Source organism: Phocoena phocoena, chromosome 14 (genome assembly GCF_963924675.1).
Source record: "Phocoena phocoena chromosome 14, mPhoPho1.1, whole genome shotgun sequence".
Lineage (NCBI taxonomy): Eukaryota > Metazoa > Chordata > Mammalia > Artiodactyla > Phocoenidae > Phocoena > Phocoena phocoena.
Window position 1 is genome coordinate 25,167,793 of NC_089232.1, and position 26,881 is coordinate 25,194,673.

General features: G+C 40.6%; 1 protein-coding gene across 1 annotated transcript in view; it reads left to right on the plus strand.

Annotated features, from left to right (window-relative positions):
* The window catches only part of TACR1 (tachykinin receptor 1), a 94,986-nt gene extending 87,874 nt beyond the window's left edge, over window positions 1–7,112 (plus strand). The window contains exons 4-5 of the mRNA XM_065891039.1: window positions 5,074–5,270; window positions 6,821–7,112. Coding sequence (XP_065747111.1) covers window positions 5,074–5,270; window positions 6,821–7,112 — 489 coding nt within the window. The remainder of the gene's footprint in view (window positions 1–5,073; window positions 5,271–6,820) is intronic.
* Window positions 7,113–26,881: the final 19,769 nt, after the last annotated feature.

The window sequence follows — 26,881 nt, forward strand, 5'->3', positions numbered from 1 at the left end:
TGGGTATCTTTACATGTGCCTTTTTGCCATCTGTATGCCTTATTTGGAAAAACATCTCTTCAGGTCCCTGCCATTTTTTAAAATGCAGTTGTTTGGTTTTTTTGATGTTGAGTGATATTAGTTCTTTGTATATTTTAGATATTAATCCCCTATCAGATATATTATTTGCAAATATTCAGTAAGCTGCCTTTTTGTTTTGTTTATAGTTTCCTTCACTGTGCAAAAGCTTTTCACTTTGATGTAGTCCCATTTGTTAATTTTTGCTCTTGTTTCCCTTGCCTGAGGAGACACATTTTTTTTAAAAAATGCTAATACCAGTGTCAAAAAGGGTGCTTCCTGTTTTCTTCTAGAAGTTTTGTGGTTTCAGGTCTTCCATTTAAGTTTTTAATCCAGTTTGAATTTATTTTTATATATGATGTGAGAATGTAATCCTGTTTTATTTTTTTGCATGTAGCAGTCAACTTTTCCCAACATGTTTTTTTGAAGAGGCTGTATTTTCCCCACTATAATTCTTGCCTCCTTTGTCATAGATTAATTGACCATATGGGTGTGGGTTTATTTCTGGGATCTCTATTCTGTTCTTTTGAGCTCTGTGTCTGTTTTGTGCCAGTACCATATTGTTTTGATTACTGTAGCTTTTAGTATGATTTTGAAATCAAGAGCATAATGCCTCCAGCTTTGTTCTTCTTTCTCAAGATTGTTATGGCTACTTGGGGTTTTTTGTGTTTCTGTATAAGTTTTAGAATTATTTGTTGTAGTTCTGTGAAATTGCCTTTGGTATTTTGATAGATTGCATTGAATCTGTAGGTTGCCTTGGGTAGTATGGTCATTTTAACAATATTAATTCTTCCAATATGTGAGCATGCTATATTTTGGTTTTTGCTTGTGTCCCCTTCAAGTTATTTTATCAGTGCCTTATAGTTTTCCAAGTACAAGTTGTCTACCTCCTTGGTTAGGTTTATTCTTAGGTATTTTATTCTTTTTGATGCAGTTGTAAATGGGACTGTTTTCTTAATTTCTCATTCTGATATTTCAGTGTTAGTATATAGAAATGCAACAGATATCTGTATGTTAATTTTGTATCCTGAAACTTTATTGAATTTGTTTATTAGTTCTAATAGTTTTTTGGTGGCTTCTTTAGGATATTCAATGTATAGTATCTTGTCATCTGCAAACAGTGACAGTTTGAATTCTTCCTTTCTAATTTGGATATCTTTTTCTTGTCTGATTGCTTTGAATAGAACTCCCAATACTACATTGAATAAAAAGGGTGAGAGTGGGCAACCTTTTCTTGTTTCTGATCTTAGAGGAAATGCTTTCACCTTTTCACCACTGAATATGATGTTAGCTATGGGTTTGTCACATATGGCCTTTATATGTTGAGGTATGTTCCCTCTATACCCACTTTGTTGAGAGTTTTTGTCATAAAAGGATACTGAATTCTGTCAAAAGTTTTTTCTATATTTATGAAAATGATCATATGATTTTTATTCTTCAATTTGTTAGTGTGATGTAACACATTGACTAATTTGCTGATGTTGAAACATCCTTGCATCCCAGGCACAAATTCCACTCAATTATGGTGTATGATCCTTTTAAGGTATTGTTGAATTCTGTTTGCTAATATTTTGTTGAGGATTTTGCATCCATGTTCATCAGTTATATTGGTCTGTAATGTACTTATTGCCATTTTGTTGTTTTCTGGTTGTTTTTATAGTTCTTTTTTCTTCTCTTTTTTGCTCTCTTCCCTTGTGGTTTAACGTCTGCCTTTAATGTTATGTTTGGATTCCTTTCTCTTTTTTCATGTGTATCTATTAGAGATTTTTTTGGTTTGTGGTTACCATGATGTTTATATATAGCAAACTATATATACATACACGTGTGATTTTTTTTTTTGGCTGCGTTGGGTCTTCATTGCTACATGCAGACTTTCTCTAGTTGTGGGTTGTGGGGACTACTCTTCGTTGTGATGTGAGGGCTTCTCACTGCAGTGGCTTCTCTTGTTGTGGATCATGGGCTCTAGGTGCGCAGGCTTCAGTAGTTGTGGCATGCAACCTCAGTAGTTGTGGCTCACGGGCTCTAGAGTGCAGGCTCAGTAATTGTGGTGCGTGGGCTCTGTGGCATGTGGGATCTTCCCAGACCAGGGCTCGAACCTGTGTCCCCCACATTGGCAGGCAGATTCTTAACCACTGCACCAAAGGGAAGTCCCACGTGTGATTATTTTTAAGTTGGTGACCAGTTAAGTCTGAACACATTCTAACCACCCTTCATTTTTATTTGCCCCCCCTCACATTTAATGTTTTTGACATCATATTTTACATCTTTTTGTTTTGTGTATCCCTTAACTACTTATTGTGGATATAGATGATTTTACGACTTTTGTCTTTAATCTTCCTACTAGCTTTATAAGTGGTTGATTTACTATCTTTATTGTATGTTTGCTTTAACCAATGAGATTTTTCCTCTCATAATTTTCATATTTCTGGTTGTGGTCTTTTCTTTTCCCCTTAGAGAAGTCCCTTTAACATTTCTTGTTAAGCCAGTTTAGTGGTGCTGAATTCTTTTAGCTGTTGCTTGTCTTAAAATTTGTATCTCTCCTTCAAATCTGAATGATAATCTTGCCAGATAGAGTATTCTTGGTTGCATGTTTTATCCTTTCATCACTTTGAATATATGGTGCCACTCCCTTCTGGCCTGCAAAATTTCTACTGAAAAGTCAGCTGACAGTCTTATGGGAGTTCCCATGTGTGTAACTATTTGTTTCCTCCTGCTGCTCTTAATATTCTCTCTTTATCTTTAATATATGCCATATTAATATAATGTGTATTGGTGTGGGCTGCTTTGGGTTCATCTTGTTTGGGACTCTTTGTGCTTCTTGGACATGGATGTCTGTTTCCTTTCCCAGATTGGGGAACTTTTCAGCTATTATTCCTTCAAATAAGTTCTTTGATGCTTTCTCTCTCTCTTATCCTTCTTGGACCCCTATGATGCAAATATTTGTATACTTTGGTTGTCCCAGAGGTCTCTTAAACTACACTCAGTTTTTTGTTAATTATTTTCTTTTTTAATTTTTTGTTCAACTTGGGTGTCTTGCAGTTTGCTGATCCACTCCTCTGTATCACCTAATCCACGGTTGATTCCTTCTAGTGAATTTTTTATTTCAGTTATTCTTCAGCTCTGTTTGGTTCTTCTTCATATTTTCTAATTTTATTTAAATTCTCATTGGGTTTATCCATTCTTCTCTCAAGTTCATTGAGCATATTTATTATCATTACTTTGAAATCTTTTTCAAGTAGATTGCTTATCTCCACCTCATTTAGTTCTTTTTCTGAGGTTTTGTCTTGTGCCTTTGTTGAAAACATATTCCTCTGTCTCCTCAAATTGTGTGTATTTATTTCTCTGTGCTTATTTCTATGCATTAGGTAAGTTGGTTACATGTTCTGATCTTGGAGAAGTGGCCTTGTGTTGGAGCTGTCCTGTGGGGCCCAGCAGCACACTCTCCTCTGATCAACAGAGCTATATGCTCTAGCGGTGCCCCCTATGTGTGCTGTGTGGGCCGTTCAGTTGTGGTGGGACTGACTACTGTGGGCATGTTGGTAGGTGGGGCTGGCCCCCAGCCCAGTTCACTGCCGACTCTGCCTTGTGACTGTTGGCGCACTTGTGCACAGGGCCAGGTCCTGGGGCAAATGGCTGTGGGTCTATGAGGGCCCTGGGGCTGGTACCAGCCCACTGATGGGTGGGTAACCTCCCAGAGCTAATAGACTAAAAGAAGAACTCCAAAATGGCATTTGCCAAAACCAGTGTCCTCATGGTAGAATGAGGTCCCCAAAACAGCTGCCACTGGTGTTTTTGTCCCCAGGGATGTTCCCAATAGCCTCCTTCTTCTCCAGGAGGCTCTTCAAGGTCAGCAAGTGGGTCTGGCTCAGGCTCCTCTCAAATCACTGCCTCTGTGCTGAGACTCAGAGCATGTGAGACTTTTTGTGCACTCTTTAAGAGCAGAATCTCTGTTTCCTACAGCTCTCTAGCCCTCCTGTGTGCAAGCCCTGCTTGCCTTCAAAGCAAGAGATTCTGAGGGTTTGTCTTCCCAGTGCATACCCCGCTGATGTGGGGCTCAGACCTCTTGCTCCTTGGGGAGGACCTCTGCAATTGTGATCATCCTTCCATTTGGGGGTGACCTCCCCAGGGTTATGGGTCTTCACTATACTGCATCTCTGTCCCTCCTATCCATCTCATTGTGATTCCTTATTTATATCTTTAGTTCAAGAAAATCTTTTCTGCTAGTCTTCAGGTCGTTCTCATTAATAGTTTCTCTGTAACTAGTTGGTGTGCCCATGGGAGGAGGTGAGCTCAGTGTCTTCCTACTCCACTATCTTGGCCACACCTCTCTTAGGTCATTTTTTCTCTGAAGGTTTCTTGGGAATAAAAAGGAATGGGTTATATCACCCAGTATTCATAAAACCATTTTATTAATATCCCCTTTAAACATCTGACACTCCCTTGCTGCAGCTGTCCAAATCCCACCCCTTCTCTTTCCCTCTCCCTGAGTCTTCACACCTAGAAGCCTACTCTGGCTCATGGCCCCTTTCCCCCTGCTGCTTCCCCCCCATTCCTGGGTCTTTTCCTCCTGAACACCCATTCCCCTTTGCTCATTAATCTGGTCTCCCTTGGCTTCTCCAGTCATTGTCCAGAAGTATGGTATAACACAGAAGTTCTCAAACATGAATGCACATCAGAACAATCAGAAGGGCTTGTCAAAGTCCGAATTCTGGGTTCCACACTCAAACTTTTTGATTCAGTTAGCCTAGAATGGGGTCCAAGAATTTGCATTTCTGACAAGTACTCAAGTTATGGCCATGTTGCTGGTCCTGGGGCCACCCTCTGAGAATCACTGACATAACCAAAGTCCTTTGGTACTACATATAAATGGTCCTTCCTCCACCTTGAAAGGTGTTATTATAATTACTTTACACTCCGTATCACACTGTGCACAGTCAGGGGGCAGGATAAGAGAGAAAATAACCATGAGAAAGGGAGGATGTGCTGGTGGTCTCACCTGTCTCACCCTCTTGCCAGGTGGTTAAGATGATGATTATTGTTGTATGCACCTTTGCCATCTGCTGGCTGCCCTTCCACATCTTCTTCCTCCTGCCTTACATCAACCCTGATCTCTACCTGGAGAAGTTTATTCAGCAGGTTTACCTGGCCATCATGTGGCTGGCCATGAGCTCTACAATGTACAACCCCATCATCTACTGCTGCCTCAATGACAGGTAAGAACCCCATCCCCCATACTCTCTCCAGGACAAGAAACTAATCATCACACTGTTCAATCCCTGCTGACTGAACCATGTGATGATTAGTTCGCTGTAGTCTTTACCACTCCCTCTTGTCTCACAGCTGGCTTTCCTCACTTAGGTTGGCTACTTGGGGACTACAAAGACAAATGGTCTTCTTGTCACCATGCAGGAATATGAGCCCTGAGGAGACTTTTTTTTCTTTTCCAAGATGAACCAGAAATCCATGTTTTTATGTGAAATCTTCTGACTTTTAAACACTTGTTACTAAATCAGTAGTAGAGGGTGGGGTGCAGGGGCAGATTTAAAAAACCTCTGTGATTAATGTATATAAAGCAGGTTGCAAGCTGGATCAAGTTCATGAATTTCTCAATCTGCTCTATGGATTCCATGCACAGAGGGTTGTCCATGCAGACAGAGAGAAAGAGAATCAGAGAGAGAGAGAGAGTCAGAGAGTGAATGAGTCAGAGAGTGATAGTGAGAGAGAGAGAACAAGAGAGAAAGAGAGAGATTGATTCCCCTAGAATAATTATCCACCACATGGCATCTTTTCCCTTCTCTGGTCTCTCATTTTCTTCTTCCCATCCCATCATAAAATCTGGGCAGCTTTTTCCAGTTTCTTCCAGCACTTCCAGCAGGACAGGGTAAGCAAAAAGAAGTCAGAGCCTCAAAGGCCTGATTCTGCCTTTACTTGGCCACAGGGGCCAGGAGAGCCTTCCCTGAAGTGGAAGCCAACCTCAGACAAGTAACAGAAGGGAGAGCCATCTAGAATGATGTTCAGTAATAGGGAATTCATCACTGTGTGCAGAGTCCCCAAGAGGCAGCTGGTATGCCATGGTGGCAGCTCACTCATCTGGAGCACCATCTCAGCCTCTGTGAAAAAGAAGGCAGGAGAAGGAGGGGGAAGGAAAAAAGGCTTGTCACATTTATAGCCAACAGTTATCAGTCTATAACGTGCCTTCTCTGAATGAGACACTCAGGTGCTATGAATTTGGGGACAGATATTCCCTGGGACTTGTCCAAATGGTCTTGCTTGTCTAACTCATGGATTTATCTTTCTTCTAGGAGCCTCACAACATACCTAAACACTTCTAAGTTTAATCTCCCAAAAGCTGATTCTGAAGGGACATGATTGGCAGAAAGTCAGTGGGCTACTTGAAGGAAAGGACTGAGTCTTGACACAGTATTGTGCATATAGTAAACACTTGGTGAATGTTTTTACTGATGTTGAATTGACCCAAAATCAGCTGACACTGAACCAGTGGAGGCAGTATATTTCAACAGCCACGCTAAGTACAGACATGCATTTCACATGAACTTGGGTTCTAGTCCTGGATTTAACCTTGATCACTGACCTTTGAATCTTTTTGCCCTTAGCATCTTCAGCTGTCAATTAATTAAAGAAAATAATAACACAGTGTCTCATTTGGGTATGTCCACATATTAAAGAGCTACCACAATGATGGGAACACCCTCTGAAAGCAGGCCATACTCAAGGATTACCTCTCCTTCTACTCTCTCTTCAGGTTCCGTCTGGGCTTCAAGCAAGCCTTTCGGTGCTGCCCTTTCATCAGTGCTGGTGACTATGAGGGGCTTGAAATGAAATCCACTAGGTACCTCCAGACGCAGGGCAGTGTGTATAAAGTCAGCCGCCTGGAGACCACTGTCTCCACAGTGGTGGGGGCCCATGAGGAAGACCTGGAGGAAGGCCCCAAGGCCATGCCCTCATCCCTGGACAAGACCTCCAATGACTCCTCTCGCAGCGACTCTAAGACCACGATGGAGAACTTCAGCTTCTACTCCAACATGCTCTCCTAGACTATGGGGCGTTCAGTAGGCGCAGTCACCTTTGTCTTTGTCTTGCTTCATTTCATGCATGGATAAATCCTCAATATAGAGACCATAAGAAACACTTTTGCGGCTTGTGAAAAGGTCAGAATAGTTTAGGAAAAACATTCCATTCTGGAGTCAAAAACCTGCATTCTTCTATGTCTTTGCCACCCACATGCTGTGTGACCCAAAACAAATCATCGAACTTCTCTGAGCCTGTACAATGGGAAGGTTAGACTCGATTTTCTCTACAGTCCATTCCAAGATTCTAGAATTAACTTTAATTGCATGTTGGCACTCATTTCAGGGTAATTCCTGCAATGCAGCAAAAGATCCAACTGATCTGTTTGCCTAGAGCTGCTATCTTATTTCAATAAAGGTGTTCTCAGTCTTGCTTAGATTATTTTCCTTTAGCTGGTGGCTCATACTGCATCAGCCTCTGCTTGATAAGGTGAACAAAAGGAGGAACCACATAAAATCTGAATGAAAGATGTAACACTCTCTTCTAAGGACCCATGAAAAGAAGGCATACTTCTGCCCCTTTTTGGCATCTCAATATTTCAGTGCAGTATGGGATTGAGAGCCTCAAGTTTATCTGCATTATGTCCGCAGTGACTGTCCTGAGCAATCAATGCTGATAGAATATGTCCACTGATACTAGCTAATGTCTGTTATGAACCAAGACTCAGGAGAACTGTGCAATACTTAATCTATCTGATCCTCTCTTTCCTTATTTGTAAAATTATGAGCTGAACTACATTTAGGTGTCCTTTTGAATGTTAACATTCATTGGTTCAATGATTGTATGTCTTTTTTTACTGTTCAACAAAAAATTTGTAGTCTCAGGAAGAATAGAAGGAGTAAGTCCAGCGAATTAATACCTAGAGATGTAGCAACTGCTAAGACCATGTATCAGTATCCATATATGACATTCTCTGATTTATCCTAAAACTGTGAGCACTTTCCTTCTCCTGAAGATTTTGGCCTTTGACAGAGCAGAGGACTTCATGTCAAATCCTACATCTCTCTATAAGGATTTAACAGGCTAAGTCTCCCAGCTGGAGAATGCCACCAGGGAAGAAAAACATGTAGGCTCCCTGCTCTGGACTTTTGGGTATCTTAGGGCAGGGGCACTCACCTAGATTTTTAGCTTTATACTAGCATAAGGCATGAGTTCAGATGCCCAGTGACTGAGGAGGCTGCACCCTGCAACAACACTTGTGGGAAGAGGCCACCTTGCATCTTCCCTTTAGACTCTCTGAATCTCCCCTTCCTGCCACCAGCTTTGCTGGCCTCCTGTCTAAAAGAGGTGGGATGATTGATCAACCCTACAGAAGAGTCAGTTGACAGAGAGTCACAAACTTAAAGCTTCGTGTCCTGACAGTTTTGGGGTTATAGCAGGTGAGTGTACAGTTTCTTTCTGTCTCCCAGATCTGTGCTTTGTCCAGATGTGGCTGAAAGCAGAAACCTCATGTAACTACCATAAATGCCTTCTTCGTGGTTTGAAGAATGCATGCACATATTCTGCATCCATCATGTTCAGGGAGAACTGTGCTGCACATAGGGTTTACAGCCATTACCAGCTGTGCTGGCCCTAACCCTACCAGGGCATTGACAGGCCAGGAAGAAGCTATATAGCAACAGTATAAGCCAGAAAGATATCCTCCAAAGCAGCATGAGAAGGATTAAATAAACTAAGAAAACCAGCTCAGTGCAAATATATGAATGGAACACATAATTTAGGGGTAACAAAAGTCAGTGCCCAAAGCATTAGTCTTACTTCTGATAAAGAATCATGCCATGTATGGATTATTCACTTCAGAGGGATGTAAAGAACTGGCATGATTATGAGAAGTACCTAAGAAGAAAGTGTTAATGAGTAGGGGACATCCCCTCTATGGAAGAGGTTAGAGTTGAATTCAACAAGGTTTATTGAGCACTTGCTCTGGACTTGGCCCTGAGCTGGGGACACACAGCTCCTTCTGTTCTTGAGGAGCCTACCAACAGGACATTGTTAACTCACCAGTCTTAGTGGGTCTAGGCTGCCCAGCAGGCATGGAGGAAGTTGAGAAGCAGATTTTCCACAGGATTCTAAAGACCCACACTCAACGTGGGTAATCGGGCCAAAGACCTTAAGATAGCCTTTTGCAATGAGAGCTCTCTGAGATAATTCCAAAGAGAGCACCAGCCAATCCAGGGGAACTGAAGGGCTGTGTTTGGACAGCATCATCCCTGCACGTAATAGGAGTGTACAGTTTCAAATATGGCAGAACGTTTCCTCTGAGAGAGCCCAGCAAGTCTTCCTCTGACCCACTCTCCAATACCCATTTAACTTATAAAATTGTTGTCTCCTCCCATGTGTGAGAAACACCATGATCTGCACTGTGCATTGGTCTCATTCTTATAGAAATCTGTCATGCTGTGTTATCTCCTAAGTGTTTTTCCTTGATATTCTGTTCAGTAGTAATAGAATATAAGGCATCATGGGGCTATCACTGTTATGTTACTTCTAAAATGTGGGATCCAGTTGCTGTCAATGAGCTATATGTATTGTGCTGATTCCTCCTCATTCTTTCAGAGAAGCTGATGTATATAATGGACTCACAGTGGTACCATAGCAACTGAGGGTTGGGGAGGGACACTACATGGCAAGAACTAAAGGATAGGGGTCCTTGTCTTCCTCACCTCCCACTGGAGTGCTAAGACATACTGGAATGTCCTTTCTCTTGGAAGGACTGAGTGGAACCCTTGGAAAAGGGGACTTGGGAGCTAACCTTATTGACCTGGTTTCAGGAAGAATCATGTAAGTGGAGAGGGCTAGTTCTTGAAGTTTCTATGTTTTCCAACCTGAGATCATAGAAAGAATCTCCATATAGAAATAAAGTATGTTTTTAACTGTCTCATGCCTCTGTCTCATCTCCAGGGAAACTAAGCAACTTACAAGACACTGAATGGGGTGGTACTATGAATCTTAATAAATTGCAAAGACCAAAGAATGGAACCCAACACCCAGAAAACTCCTAACTCTGTGACAAAATGGGTTGGCAAGATGTGGGAACTGTTTCCAGGTGGGAATCTGGGAAGGTAATATGGGATTGTATGAAGTGACCAACAGTGTCACCTATGAGTAGAGCTGTGTCAGTTCAGGTCCTCCTAGAAGCAGACACCAAGACAGAGTCAGAAGTGCAAGAGATTTATTGAGGGAACACTTGGGAAAGATAAGGGGTGAGGAAGGTAAGCAGGGGAGGCCTTGAGATCACTATGCAGATCTGACACCTGTGAAAAAAGGGGGAGGGTAAGATTGGGCAGGAGGAGCTTCCATATGAGAAGCAGCCCTGAGAAAGTCTCAGCTGGCCCACCAGTGTGCAAAGGGTGCCCAGAGAAAAGCCCCAGTGGGCAGAAATGGCCAGGCCTGGTACCCTCAACATGCTGGGTCACTGACTGGGAGCTCTCCTGGGAGAGGGTGGTCTGCTCTTGAACCCTGTGGTGGTCCCTGAAATCACAGCAGCTGGAAGCAGGCAGCTGATGGCACACCCACTGCCGGGCCTCTCCTGAAGGGAGATCTGTACCATCACTTCCACAGCTTCCACCAGAGCTTTGGTCCAGCCCCCTCTGTTTGAAAACACATATCAGGAAACCCTTGGCAGTATTAGAAACGTCAATGGTTAATCTCTGTAAGCCCAGCAAACCCGAACGGAAGCCCAGGAAGTAGGGGCCACCCTGTACCACCTCACCCCTCAGACATGCATCCTCAAAAGAGTGATGAGCAGCTGTCAGCAAACTTGCGATGACAAAGATTGGAAAGCCTTTACAAGAGGGAGTTTGGGTTTTTTTTTTAAACATCTTTATTGGAGTATAATTGCTTTACAATGGTGTGTTAGTTTATGCTTTATAACAAAGTGAATCAGCTATACATATACATATATCCCCATATCTCCTCCCTCTTGTGTCTCCCTCCCTCCCACACTCCCTAACCCACCCCTCTATGTGGTCACAAAGCACTGAGCTGATCTCCCTGTGCTATGTGGCTGCTTCCCACTAGCTATCTATTTTACATTTGGTAGTGTATATATGTCCTTGCCACTCTCTCACTTCGTCCCAGCTTACCCTTCCCCCTCCGCGTGTCCTCAAGTCCATTCTCTATGTCTGTATTAAAAGAGGGAGGTTTGAGGAGAATCTAGATAGCTTCGCAACACGATGAGTATCAGAAACGAATAATAAAGATGTCTCTGTTTAAACTAAGGCATCTTAAATTGAGATGCCTGGATAAGCTTCAAGAAATCCACAACTTCCCTTCAAGGTCTCCACAAATCATATGTAAAACACTGTGTGTGTGTGTGTGTGTGTGTGTGTGTGTGTGTGTAATAAAGGGTGCAAAAACTGAATCTTTTCAGAAGAAATCATTCATCCTCCACTCTCTAGAGAAGGAGAGAAAATAAATTGTTTATGGGAGAGGGGTGAGGAGCCCTGAGGCCTTCAGAGCACACTGGGAGGTAGGTGAGCCCTGGGAGAATCAGAGTGGCTGCCATGAAACTCGAAACAACTTTGGAACAAAATCATAATTCACCTCAGGCGCCCAGATGTGTTAAAGCTGTAGAACATCTTTAAAGATGTTTGTGGCAGTAAAAACACCAAATTCATGATTAAGGGGTGTGCTTACTCTTCCATGGAAATATGAATATTTGTTAGCTGAAGAAAGACTAACCTTAGTTACAGGTCAACAAATAATATCAGCTGTGGAGTACTGACATTCTTGTGGAAATGCAAGCACGTTTTCATTTAATCCTGTGTAGGCACATGTGACCTCATACGCGCTCAAGGTGCTTAGCTTTAGGAGCCAGCCTGGCTTTGGTAATTCTCTCTGCATAGCTGCCTCAGATTCTTTTCATGAGTAAATGGATTTCCTCAGCTCTGGAACCCAAGAGGGGGTTTCAGTCAAGGCCTCAAACAGAGGCAGGCAAGGTAGGGACACACCGAAAGCATTCCTCTCCATTTTCAGAAGTGAAGGGAGCACTTGACTGCAGAAACTGCTTTCCTTAACTCCACAGGCAATGTTCTGAGACACCCTCATTTATCTTTACCAGTTAGGAAAACAGGGAGGAAGTGGAATGAGGCATGGAAGGGCACATCTCATGAACACCAAATTCAACATAAAATTCAACCTTGGGTTCTGGCTTCTTTCTCAAGCAGTGCAGCTAGCAAGGAGAAAAGGCTGCTAATTAGAGACAAGTGACCAAGTGTATCAACAATGACATAAGCCCCACCGGGGGTGCTGCCCTTGCCTCACCATTGCCTGCTGGCATGTTAGCATCTACTTCACGAGCTTCAGAGATTTTCACACAGACAGATTCAAACCCAAGTCCTCTGCATTGTGTTCACATGTCCTTTGTCTCTTTCCTCTTCTTTTTATGTCCAGTATCCTTTTGTACTCCACTCTTCAGTCCAAAATTATTTTCATCCCTAGAAACTCTCTCCTCCTAACATACTCCCTGCTGAAATCTCTAGGTTTTAATCCCACTACTCTGGATGCCTTCTTAGTACACATTTTAATAAAGAACATATTTGGTGGAATAGTGAAAACCCACCATCCCTAACAAATTCTCGTTTCCTATCTCTAGTACCCTCTTGCCCACTTCATGTACCCACTCACCCACTCTTTTCTTTCACCCCCTAACCTCACCTCCCACTCACCCATTTTCTGAAATTAAGAAGATTTTCAGAGCAGGGCTCCTGAATTAGTGCCAACACTCAAAAGAAGCAGCTGAAGCAAGAGATCCAGCCACTAGGCTGGGCTGGGAGAACAGCAGACTCCAGAGGGATGCCAGGTTCCAGTGCTGTCATCTCCTAACCATGCCAATCATGAATTTAAAGAAGAATGTTAGTGCATGCTCACTGCCCAGAAAGCTCCTTCTGGATTTGGCCGTGCTCCTCTGCCCTTTTCTGACTCATTGACCCATGCCCATTGCCCTCTTGTTCCATAACCACCGCCTGGAGGAGTACCTGGTTTGGCAAAAGTGTCCTACGGGACAATAACTATTCCTGAAACATGGCAGCCACCTGGGCTGGTCCAGATAGTCAAAAAGAGATGTTGTTATGGATGATTATGAACATGATTCTGGGTTCACCTCAGAAATTTGGGGACAACCCAAACACTATCTCAAAAAGAGAGGCAGCACTTTTCTGCTTATTTTATACCTATAAGGTCTTGACAGCTGGTAATTCAACTTCATCCACTGAAGATTTGCCATGATGTAGCAGTCAGTCTGTGCGGGGTTGGAAATATAAATTTCAATAGCGCATGGTCCCTGCCCTCAAAAAACTTACAGTCCAGAGGGGTAGACAGTTTCACCACAGTCCAGTGGGAGGAATATCAAAGTAGAGATGCTGGAAAGAAACCTTGATGTTCTCCCACACCAAATGTTGTCGAAAGACAACAAAATCTTAAGCCCAAGGTTTTCCTCAGGCAACGCACATACAATCACTCACAGAAAATGTTTTCCTGTCTCACTGACTGACTTCCACAAACTCCTAAGTTTTCTCATATCAGATAGACATCCTTACTTTTTTAGGTTGTGAAGTTCCAAATTCTTTAACCCTCTTTCAATTGTGGATTTTTCAATTGGGTTTATTGTTGTTGTTTTTTTTTTCTAGTCTCCCTTCTTGCCTTTTCATAACCCTCCTCTCTTCTTTTTTTTTTTTAACATCTTTATTGGAGTATAATTGCTTTACAATGGTGTGTTAGTTTCTGCTTTATAACAAAGTGAATCAGTTATACATATACACATGTTCCCATATCTCTTCCCTCTTACGTCTCCCTCCCTCCCTATCCCACCCCTCCAGGCGGTCATAAAGCACCGAGCTGATCTCCCTGTGCTATGTGGCTGCTTCCCACTAGCTATCTACTTTACGTTTGGTAGTGTATATATGTCCATGCCTCTCTCTCGCTTTGTCACAGCTCACCCTTCCCCCTCTCCATATCCTCAGGTCCGTTCTCTAGCAGGTCTGTGTCTTTATTCTTGTCTTACCCCTAGGTTCTTCATGACATTTTTTTTCTTAAATTCCATATATATGTGTTAGCATAAGGTATTTGTCTTTCTCTTTCTGACTAACTTCACTCTGTATGACAGACTCTAAGTCTATCCACCTCATTACAAATAGCAAAATTTCATTTCTTTTTATGGCTGAGTAATATTCCATTGTATATATGTGCCACATCTTCTTTATCCATTCATCCGATGATGGACACTTAGGTTGTTTCCATCTCTGGGCTATTGTAAATAGAGCTGCAATGAATATTTTGGTACATGACTTTTTGAATTATGGTTTTCTCAGGGTATATGCCCAGTAGTGGGATTGCTGGGTCATATGGTAGTTCTATTTGTAGTTTTTTAATGAACCTACATACTGTTCTCCATAGTGGCTGTACCAATTCACATTCCCACCAGCAGTGCAAGAGTGTTCCCTTTTCTCCACACCCTCTCCAGCATTTATTGTTTCTAGATTTTTTGATGATGGACATTCTGACTGGTGTGAGATGACATCTCATTGTAGTTTTGATTTGCAATTCTCTAATGATTAGTGATGTTGAGCATTCTTTCAGGTGTTTCTTGGCAATCTGTATATATTCTGTGGAGAAATGTCTATTTAGGTCTTCTGCCCATTTTTGGATTAGGTTGCTTGTTTTTTTGTTATTGAGCTGCATGAGCTGCTTATAAATTTTGGAAATTAATCCTTTGTCAGTTGCTTCATTGGCAAATATTTTCTCCCATTCTGAGGGTTGTTTTTTGGTCTTGTTAATGGTTTCCTTTGCTGTGCAAAAGCTTTGAAGTTTCATTAGGTCCCATTTGTTTATTTTTGTTTTTATTTCCATTTCTCTAGGAGGTGGGTCAAAAAGGATCTTGCTGTGATTTATATCATAGAGTATTCTGCCTATGCTTTCCCCTAAGAGATTGAGAGTTTCTGGCCTTACATTTAGGTCTTTAATCCATTCTGGGCTTATTTTTGTGTATGGTCTTAGGAAGTGATCTAATCTCATACTTTTACATGTAGCTGTCCAGTTTTCCCAGCACCACTTACTGAAGAGGCTGTCATTTCTCCACTGTACATTCCTGCCTCCTTTATCAAAGATAAGGTGACCATATGTGCATGGGTTTATCTCTGGGCTTTCTATCCTGTTCCATTGATCTTTCTGTTTTTGTGCCAGTACCACACTGTCTTGATTACTGTAGCTTTGTAGTATAGTCTGAAGTCAGGGAGCCTGATTCCTCCAGCTGCGTTTTTCGTTCTCAAGATTACTTTGGCTATTCAGGGTCTTTTGTGTTTCCACACAAATTGTGAAATTTTTTGTTCTAGTTCTGTGAAAAATGCCAGTGGTAGTTTGATAGTGATTGCATTGAATCTGTAGATTGTTTTGGGTAGTAGAGTCATTTTCACAATGTTAATTCTTTCAATCCAAGAACATGGTATATCTCTCCATCTATTTGTTTCATCTTTAATTTCTTTCATCAGTGTCTTATAATTTTCTGCATACAAGTGTTTTGTCTCCTTAGGTAGGTTTATTCCTAGATATTTTATTCATTTTGCTGCAATGGTAAATGGGAGTGTTTTCTTGATTTCACTTTCAGATTTTTCATCATTAGTGTAAAGAATGCCAGATTACTGTGCATTAATTTTGTATCCTACAACTTTACCAAATTCATTGATTAGCTCTAGAAGTTTTCTGGTAGCATCTTTAGGATTCTCTGTGTATAGTATCATGTCATCTGCAAACAGTGACAGCTTTACTTCTTCTTTTCCGATTTGAATTCATTTTATTTCCTTTTCTTTTCTGATTGCTATTGGTAAAACTTCTAAAACTATGTTGAATAATAGTGGTGAGAGTGGGCAACCTTGTCTTGTTCCTGATCTTAGTGGAAATGCTTTCAGTTTTTCACCATTGAGGATGATGTTGGCTGTGAGTTTGTCATACATGGCCTTTATTATGTTGAGGAAAGTTCCCTCTATGCCTACTTTCTGCAGGGTTTTTATCATAAATGGGTGTTGAATTTTGTCAAAAGCTTTCTCTGCATCAATTGAGATGATCATATGGTTTTTCTCCTTCAATTTGTTAGTATGTTATATCACATTGATTGATTTGCATATATTGAAGAATCCTTGCATTCCCAGAATAAACCCCACTTGATCATGGTGTATGATCCTTTCAATGTGCTGTTGGATTCTGTTTGCTAGTATTTTGTTGAGGATATTTGCATCTATGTTCTTCAGTGATATTGGCCTGTAATTTTCTTTCTTTGTGACATCCTTGTCTGGTTTTGGTATCAAGGTGATGTTGGCCTCGTAGAATGAATTTGGGTGTGCTCCTCCCTCTGCTATATTTTGGAAGAGTTTGAGAAGGATAGGTGTTAGCTCTTCTCTAACTGTTTGATAGAATTCGCCTGTGAAGCCGTCTGGTCCTGGGCTTTTGTTTGTTGGAAGATTTTTAATCACAGTTTCAATTTCAGTGCTTGTGATTGGTCTGTTCATATTTTCTATTTCTTCCTGATTCAGTCTTGGCACGTTGTGCCTTTCTAAGAATTTCTCCATTTCTTCCAGGTTGTCCAGTTTATTGGCATAGAGTTGCTTGAAGTAATCTCTCATGATCTTTTGTATTTCTGCAGTGTCAGTTGTTACTTCTTTTTAATTTCAAATTCTATTGACTTGAGTCTTCTCCCTTTTTTTCTTGATGAATCTGGCTAATGGTTTATCTATTTTTTTTATCTTCTCAAAGAACCACCTTTTACTTTTATTGATCTTTGCTATTGTTTCCTTCATTTCTTCTTCATTTATTTCTGATCTGATTTTTATGATTTCTTTCCTTCAGCTAACTTTGGGGTTTTTTTGTTCTTCTTTCTCTAATTGCTTTAGGTGCAAGTTTAGGTTGTTTATTCGAGATGTTTCCTGTTTCCTAAGGTGGGCTTGTATTGCTATAAACTTCCCTCTTAGAACTGATTTAGCTGCATCCCATAGGTTTTGGGTCATTGTGTATCCATTGTCATTTGTTTCCAGGTGTTTTTTTATTTCCTCTTTGATTTCTTCAGTGATCACTTCGTTATTAAGTAGTGTATTGTTTAGCCTCCATGTGTTTGTATTTTTTACAGATCTTTTCCTTTAATTGATATCTCGTCTCATAGCATTGTGGTCGGAAAAGATACTGGATACAATTTCAAATTTCTTAAATTTACCAAGGCTTGATTTGTGACCCAAGATATGATCTATCCTGGAGAATGTCCCATGTGCACTTGAGAAGAAAGTGTATTCTGTTGTTTTTGGATGGAATGTCCTATAAATATCAATTAAGTCCATCTTGTTTAATGTATCATTTAAAGCTTGAGTTTCCTTATTTATTTTCATTTTGGATGATCTGTCCATTGGTGAAAGTGGGGTGTTAAAGTCCCCTAGCATGAACGTGTTACTGTCAATTTCCCCTTTTATGGCTGTTAGTATTTGCCTTATGTATAGAGGTGCTCCTTTGTTGGGTGCATATATATTTGCAATGTTATATCTTCTTCTTGGATCAATCCCTTGATCATTATGTAGTGCCTTTCTTTGTCTCTTCTAATAGTCTTTATTTTAAAGTCTATTTTGTCTGATATGAGAATTGCTACTCCAGCTTTCTTTTGGTTTCCATTTGCATGGAATATCTTTTTCCATCCCCTCACTTTCAGTCTGTATGTGTCTCTAGGTCTGAAGTGGGTTTCTTGTAGACAGCATATATATGGGTCTTGTTTTTGTATCCTTTAAGCCAGTCTGTGTCTTTTGGGTGGAGGATTTAATCCATTTACATTTAAGGTAATTATCGATATGTATGTTCCTATTCCCATTTTCTTAATTGTTTTGGGTTTGTTATTGTAGGTGTTTTCCTTCTCTTGTGTTTCTTGCCTAGAGAAGATACTTTAGCATTTGTTGTAAAGCTGGTTTGGTGGTGCTGAACTCTCTCAGCTTTTTCTTGTCTGTAAAGATTTTAATTTCTCCATCAAATCTGAATGAGATCCTTGCTGGGTAGAGTAATCTTGGTTGTAGCTTTTTCTCCTTCATCACTTTCAATACGTCCTGCCAGTCCCTTCTGGCTTGCAGTTTCTGCTGATAGATCAGCTGTTAATCTTATGGGGATTCTCTTGTGTATTATTTGTTGTTTTTCCCTTGCTGCTTTTAAAATGTTTTCTTTGTATTTAACTTTTGACACTTTGATTAATATGTGCCTTGGCATGTTTCTCCTTGGATTTATCCTGTATGGGACTCTCTGTGCTTCCTGGATTTGATTAACTATTTCTTTTCCCATATTAGGGAAGTTTTCAACTATAATCTCTTCAAATATTTTCTCAGTCTCTTTCTTTTTCTCTTCTTCTTCTGGAATCCCTATAATTCGAATGTTGGCGTGTTTAATGTTGCCCCAGAGGTCTCTGAGACACTCCTCAGTTCTTCTCATTCTTTTTTCTTTATTCTCCTCTGCAGTACTTATTTCCACTATTTTATCTTCCAGGTCACTTATCCGTTCTTCTGCCTCAGTTATTCTGCTATTGATCCCTTCTACAGTATTTTCAATTTCAGTTATTTTTGTTCATCATTGCTTGTTTCATCTTTAGTTCTTCTAGGTCCTTGTTAAATGTTTCTTGCATTTTCTCTATTCTATTTCCAAGATCTTGGATCATCTTTACTATCATTATTCTTAATTCTTTTTCTGGTAGACTGCCTATTTACTCTTCATTTGTTAGGTCTGGTGGGATTTAACCTTGTTCCTTCATCTGCTGTGTGTTTTTCTGTCTTCTCATTTTGCTTATCTTACTGTGTTTGCGGTCTCCTTTTTGCAGGCTGCAGGTTTGTAGTTCCCGTTGTTTTTGGTGTCTGTCCCCAGTGGCTAAGGTTGGTTCAGTGGGTTATGTAGGCCTCCTGGTGGAGGGGACTAGTGCCTGTGTTCTGGTAGATGAGGCTGGATCTTGTCTTTCTGGTGGGCAGGTCCACATCTGGTGGTGTGTTTTGGGGTGTCTGTGGACTTATTATGATTTTAGGCAGCCTCTCTGCTAATGGGTGTTGTTGTGTTCCTGTTTTGCTAGCTGTTTGGCATAGGGTGTCCAGCACTGTAACTTGCTCATCGTTGAGTGAAGCTGGGTGCTGGCTTTGAGATGGAAATCTCTGGGAGATTTTTGCCATTTGATATTCTGTGGAGCTGGGAGGTCTCTTGTGGACCAGTGTCCTGAAGTTGGCTCTCCCACCTCAGAGGCACAGCACTGACCCCTGGCTGCAGCACCAAAAGCCTTTCTTCCAAATGGCTCAGAATAAAAGGGAGAAAAAGTAGAAAGAAAGAATTAGTCAAAGTAGAAAGAAAGGAGGGAGGGAGGGAGGGAGGAAGGAAGGAAGGAAGGATAGAAGCAAGGAAAAAAGTAAGCAAGAAAGAAGATATAGTAAAATAAAATAAAATAAGATAAAATATAAAAAGTTATTAAAATAAAAAGTAATTATTAAGAAAAAAAATTTTTAAAAAAGACGGATAGAACCCTAGGACAAATGGTGGAAGCAAAGCTATACAGACAAAATCTCACACAGAAGCATACACATACGCACTTACAAAAAGAGGAAAAGGGGAAAAAATCATAAATCTTGCTCTCAAAGTCCACCTCCTCAATTTGGGATGATTCGTTGTCTATTCATGTATTCCACAGATGCAGGGTACATCATGTTGATTGTGGAGCTTTAATTCGCTGCTTCTGAGGCTGCTGGGAGAGATCTCCCTTTCTCTTCTTTGTTCTCACAGCATCCAAGGGCTCAGCCTTGGATTTGGCCCTGCCTCAGTGTGTAGGTCACCAGAGAGCATCTGTTCTTCGCTCAGACAGGACGGGGTTAAAGGAGCCGCTGATTTGGGGGCTCTGGCTCACTCAGGCCGGGGGGGAGGGAGGGGCACAGAGTGTGGGGTGAGCCTGCGGTGGCAGAGGCCAGCGTAACGTTGCACCAACCTGAGGCGTGCCGTGCGTTCTCCTGGGGAAATTGTCCCTGGATCCCAGGACCCTGGCAGTGGCGGGCTGCACAGGCTCCCCGGAACGGGGGTGTGGATAGTGACCTGTGCTCGCACACAGGCTTCTTGGTGGTGGCGACAGAAGCCTTTAGCGTCTCTTGCCCGTCTCTAGGGTCTGCGCTTTTAGCCACAGTTTGCGTCCGTCTCTGGAGCTCCTTTAAGCAGCGCTCTTAATCCCCTCTCCTCGCGCACCAGGAAACAAAGAGGGAAGAAAAAGTCTCTTGCCTCTTTGGCAGGTCCAGACTTTTCCCCGGACTCCCTCCCAGCTAGCAGTGGTGCACTAACACCCTGCAGGCTGTGTTCCCGCCACCAACCCCAGTCCTCTCCCTGTGCTCCGACCGAAACCCGAGCCTCAGGTACCAGCCCCACCGGCCCCGGCGGGTGATCAGACAAGCCTCTCGGGCTGGTGAGTGCCGGTCGGCACCGATCCTCTGTGCGGGAATCTCTCCACTTTGCCCTCCCCACCCCTGTTGTTGCACTCTCCTCTGTGGCTCCGACGCTTCCCCCTCCGTCACCCGCAGTCTCCACCCGTGAAGGGGCTTCGTGTGTGGAAACCTTTCCTCCTTCACAGCTCCCTCTCACTGGTGCAGGTCCCATCCCTATCCCCTTGTCTCTCTTTATTCTTTTTTCTTTTGCCCTACCCAGTTACGTGGGCAGTTTCTTCCCTTTTGGGAGGTCTGAGGTCTTCCGCCAGTGTTCAGTAGGTGTTCTGTAGGAGTTGCTCCCCATGTAGATGTTTTTCTGGTGTATCTGTGGGGAGGAAGGTGATCTCCGTGTCTTACTCCTCCTCCATCTTCCCCTCCTCTTAACACTGTTTTTCTTGTATTACACAATGTGCAACTGAATCTGTGATAAAAATAATGATGACTAAGTGAATTGAAACAATTGTCCAGCTATATAATTCTATATAACAGTAAAAGATTGATTGTAATAGTGTAAACTCTAGATAGGGGAAGAAGCAACAAGGGAGAATCATTTCCTGGACCATAACAGACTAGTAAGACAGGCGGTCCAGAGACATTTACAATTAACAGGGCCCAGTTCAGTCATAGCACATCGAGTGGTCTATCAATGAAGTACTCTCTTGACCTAGGAATTAGCCTTCCTAGGGCCATGGGACAAATTTGTCATGAAATGCCTCCCAAACTTTGGCTGAATTTATGACCAGAATGGGGGAAGTACAAACAAAAGAAAAGCAAAGAGCTTTTCACTCACTATCCAAGTCTACAAATATTAACCTGCTGCAGTCACTGACTGACAATATACTCAGTGCTTCAGAAAAAGAGATTAAGGCAATAACAGGATGAAGCACTCTGTGATCCAGAGAGAAGAAATTAAAGGTGATAACAGGATGTTCTGTGCTTTGGACAAACAGACCTTAGATTGTTAGATGCTTTTCAAGAAGAATTTTAATGAACCTCACTTCTTGCATCTTGCCATACATAGAAAAGCACTATAATCATTAACTTGAAATATCTGTTCTTTGTGACTCTCAGTAATTTTTCATCAAGATGTATATTCAACTGCATGTACTCCCTAACAAAAATCACATATAAACTAGCTTCCCCCCTACATCTTTGGAGCAGTTCCTCAGAGCTATCTGAGAGGCTATCTCCCAGTTTATGGTCCTCAATAAGACCCTGAATAAACCTTTATTCACAACACTCACATTGTGCCTTTTTCTTCCAGTCAACACTTTCCATTTCCGTTTTATTTGCTGTGTTGCTACTAATTGCTTCAAAACTTTTTGGAAAGAGGAAAAGTAGACATAAGTTTAATTAAACAAACAAAAAAGTAACATACTTTGAGTTTATGCTGAGAGCACTGTCTGAGGAATCGGTGAATGGAGATTGAGAGCAAAAACCCCACAACTTGGGATAACATTTAAACAATTCTGGAAGCCAAATATCTTTTCCTGGACCTTCCAGGATATGGTGGATGTTCATATGTTTTAAGGAGAATGGAGTTATTGGATTCCTACCCAGGGAGAGCCCTGAAATCTATGAAAAAATCGTTGGTGAGAACATTAGAGGTCTTTAAAGAGAATGGAAGAATCCTCTATTATAGAAACCACTCTCGAAGCAGCTATACATAAGCATCTATTATGTGCCTCTTACTCTAATAGGAGTACGTAATTAAAAGAATCTTTTTAATTTATTAAATAACTTGAACTTAAATATGCATGTGTTGCCCAGGGGTCATGGTGACAACTGTATTCTGATTCCTCTGGCAAATGAGTACAGCTATCCATGAGATTCAACATATGAGAAAAATCCAAAAAGAATAATGCATTCAGAACAAAATAGGTATACTACAACCTTTTCCTTTCATCTAAAAGAGGTTTGGTATTGTTAGTTTACCTCAGTTGTTTCATTTTAGCAGCTGTGGTGACCACAGAAATATGTCCTTCCCCTCGTTAAGACTCTAAAAATTCCTTGGGAGAGATAGTTTAATGTTTAATCAGAAATGTCAATTACTATCCAAATTTCACCAGAAAAAAATATTTAACACAAACGGAGAGAAAGAATTTGAAACCTGTGACTCCTTTAGATTTTCCTTAACCGGTTCATACTGTGCTTGGGGGCAGGACTTCTAGAATTCTGTATGACATCAAATCTGTGATCACTCTAAAGGCTCTAACCATTCTCCATAATGGTGCTTGCATTCTGAAAATTGATTTCAGATTTTCAGGTCAAAGGAGTTCTGATTCTTCCCTTGAAAGTTTATGCTTCAACTGATCAGTCCAATTTGTCATGGATTTGTGAGTTTTATTTTTAACCTGATTTTTCCAATTTACCGCCTCTTAAAACTCTGCTCAGGATGCTTGATTAGGGTCTAACAATATGTATCTGGTTTAAACAATTTCTTGTCTAATAAGATACTCTACCTTTTCTTTTTTCTTTTCTTTTTTTTGCTATTTTCACCCTTTTTTAATTTAATTTTTGTATACAGCAGGCTCTTATTAGTTCTCTATTTTATACATATTAGTGTATATACGTCAATCCCAATCTCCTAATTCATCCCATTACCACCACCATGCCCCACCCCGCTTTCCCCCCTTGGTGTCCATACATTTGTCTTCTACATCTGTGTCTATTTCTGCCCTGAAAACTGGTACATCTGTTCCATTTTTCTAGGTTCCACATATATGCGTTAAAATACGATATTTGTTTTCCTCTTTCTGACTTACTTCACTCTGTATGACACTCTCTAGGTCCATCCACGTCTCTACAAATGACGCAATTTCGTTCCTTTTTATGGTTCAGTAATATTCCATTTATATCTTCTTTATCCATTCGTCTGTCAATAGGCATTTACGTTGCTTTCATGACCAGGCTATTGTAAACAGTGCTGTAATGAACATTGGGGTGTATGTGTTTTTTGAATTATGGTTTTCACTGGGTATAAGTCCAGTAGAGGGACTGGACTTTTGCTGTGTCATATGGCAATTCTGTTTTTAGCTTTTTAAGGAACCTCCATACTGTTCTCCATAGTGGCTGTATCAATTTACATACCCACCAACAGTGCAAGAGGGTTCCCTTTTCTCCACACCCTCTCCAGCATTTATTGTTTCTAGATTTTTGATGATGCCCATTCAAAACTACCTCATTGTAGTTTTGATTGCATTTCTCTAATAATTAGTGGTGTTGAACAGCTTTTCATGTGCCTCTTGGCCATCTGTATGTCTTCTTTGCAGAAATGTCTATTTAGGTCTTCTGCCCACTTTATCTTTGGGTTGTTTGTTTTTTTAATATTGAGCTGCATGAGCTGTTTATATATTTTAGAGAGCAATCCTTTGTCCATTGATTCCTATGTAAATATTTTCTCCCATTCTGAGGGTTGTCTTTTTGTCTTGTTTGTGGTTTCCTTTGCTGTGCAAAAGCTTTTAAGTTTCATTAGGTCCAATTTGTTTATATTTGTTTTTATTTTTGTTACTCTAGGAGATGGATCAAAATACATCTTGCTGTGATTTATGTCGAAGACTGTTCTGCCTATGTTTTCCTCTAACAGTTTTGTAGTGTCCAGTCTTACATTTAGGTCTTTAATCCGTTTTGAGTTTATTTTTGTGTATGGTGTTAGGGAGGGTTCTAATTTCATTCTTTTACATGTAGCTGTCCAGTTTTCCCAGCACCACTTATTGAAGAGACTGTCTTTTCTCCGTCGTATATACTAGTCTTTTTTGTCATAGATTAGTTGACCATAGGTGTGTGGGTTGATCTCTGGGCTTTGTATCCTGTTCCATTGATCTATATTTTGTTTTTTTTGCCAGTATCATATGTCTTCATAACTGCAGCTTTATAGTATAGTCTGAAGTCAGGGCATCTGATTCCTCAAGCTCTGTTTTTTTCCCTCAAGATTGCTTTGGCTATTTGGGATCTTTTGTGTCTCCATGCAAATTTTAAGATTTTTTCATTCTAGTTCTGTAAAAAATGGCATTGGTAATATGACAGGGATTGGACTGAATCTGTAGATTCTTTGGGTAGTATAGGCATTTTCACAATATTGATTCTTCCAATCCAGGGACATGGTATATCTCTCCACCTGTTTGTGTCATCTTTGATTTCTTTTATCATTGTACAGTTTTCTGAGTACAGGTCTTTTACCTCCTTAGGTAGGTTTATTCCTAGGTATTTTACTCTTTTTGTTGCAATAGTGAATGGGGTTGTTTCCTTAATTTCTCTTTGTGATCTTTCATTGTTAGTGTATAGGAATGTAAGAGATTTCTGTGCATTAATTTTGTATCCTGGAACTTTACCAGATTCATTGATTAGTTATAGTAGTTTTCTGGTAGCATCTTTTAGATTCTCTATATAGGATCATGTCATCTGTAAACAGTGACAGTTTTAATTCTTCTTTTCCAATTTGTATTACTTTTATTTCTTTTCTTCTCTAATTGCCATGGCTAGGACTTCCAAAACTATGTTGAAAAATATTGGTGAGAATGGGCATCCTTGTCTTGTTCCTGATTTTTGAGGAAATGCTTTCAGTTTTTCACCATTGAGAATGATATTTGCTGTGGGTTTGTCATCTATGGCCTTTATTATGTTGAGCTAGGTTCACTCTATACCCACTTTCTGGAGTTTTTTTAATCATACATAGACGTTGAATTTTGTCAAAGCCTTTTCTGCATCTATTCAGATGATCACAGGTTTTTATCCTTCAATTTGTTAACATGGTTTATCACATTGATTGATTTACATATATTGAAGAATCCTTGCATTCCTGGGATAAACCCCACTTGATCATGGTGCATGATTCTTTTAATGTGCTGTTGGATTCTGTTTGCTAGTATTTTTTTTTGAAGATTTTTGCATCTATGTTCATAGTGATATTGTTCTGTAGATTTCTTTCTATGTGACATCTTTGTCTGGTTTTGGTATCAGGGTGATGGTGGTCTCGTAGAATGAATTGAGGGTGTTCCTCCGCCTGCTATATTTTGGAAGAGTTTGAAAAGGATAGGTGTTAACTCTTCTCTAAATATTTGAGAGAATTCACCTGTGAATCCATCTGGTCGTGGGCTTTTGTTTGTTAGATGATTTTTAATCACAATCTCAATTTCAGTGCTTGTGATTGGTCTGTTTATATTTTCTATTTCTTCCTGGTTCAGTCTCAGGAGGTTGTGCTTTTCTAAGAATTTGCCCATGTCTTCCAGGTTGTCCATTTTATTGGCATAGAATTGCCTGTAGTAATCTCTCATGATCGTTTTATTTCTGCAGTGTCACTTGTTACTTCTCCTTTTGCATTTCAAATTCTATTGATTTGAGTCTTCTCCCTTTTTTTCTTGATGAGTCTGGCTAACGGTTTATCAATTTTGTTTATCTTCTCAAAGAACCAGCTTTGAGTTTTATTGATCTTTGCTATTATTTCCTTCATTTCTTTTTCATTTATTTCTTTTTTTAACATCTTTATTGGAGTGTAATTTCTTTACAATGGTGTGTTAGTTTCTGCTTTATAACAAAATGAATCAGTTATACATATATATATATGTTCCCATATCTCTTCCCTCTTGCTGGCCCCTCCCTCCCACCCTCCATATCTCACCACTTTAAGTGATCACAAAGCACTGAGGTGATCTCCCTCTGCTATGTGGCTGCTTCCCACTAGCTATCTATTTTACGCTTGGTACTGTATATATGACCATGCCACTCTCTCACTTTGTCACAGCATACCCTTTCCCCTCCCTGTATCCTCAAGTCCACTCTCCAGTAAGTCTGCATCATTTTTCCTGTCTTGTCTAGGTTCTTCAGGACCTTTTTTTTTTTTTGGTACCATATATATGTGTTAGCATATGGTATTTGCTTTTCTCTTTCTGACTTACTTCACTCTGTATGACAGTCGCTAAGTCCATCCACCTCTCTACAAATAACTCAGTTTTGTTCCTTTTTTATGGCTTGATAATATTCCATTGTATATATGTGTCACATCTTTATCCATTCATCTGTTGATGGACACTTTGGTTGCTTCCATGTCCTGGCTATTGCAAATAGAGCTGCAATGAATATTTTGGTACATGACTCTTTTTGAATTATGGTTTTCTCAGGGTATATGCCCAGTAGTGAGATTGCTGGGTCGTATGGTAGTTCTATTTTTAGTTTTTTAAGGAACCTCCATACTGTTCTCCATCATGGCTGTATCAATTTACATTCCCACCCACAGTGCAAGAGGGTTCCCTTTTCTCCACACCCTCTCCAGCATTTATTGTTTGTAGATT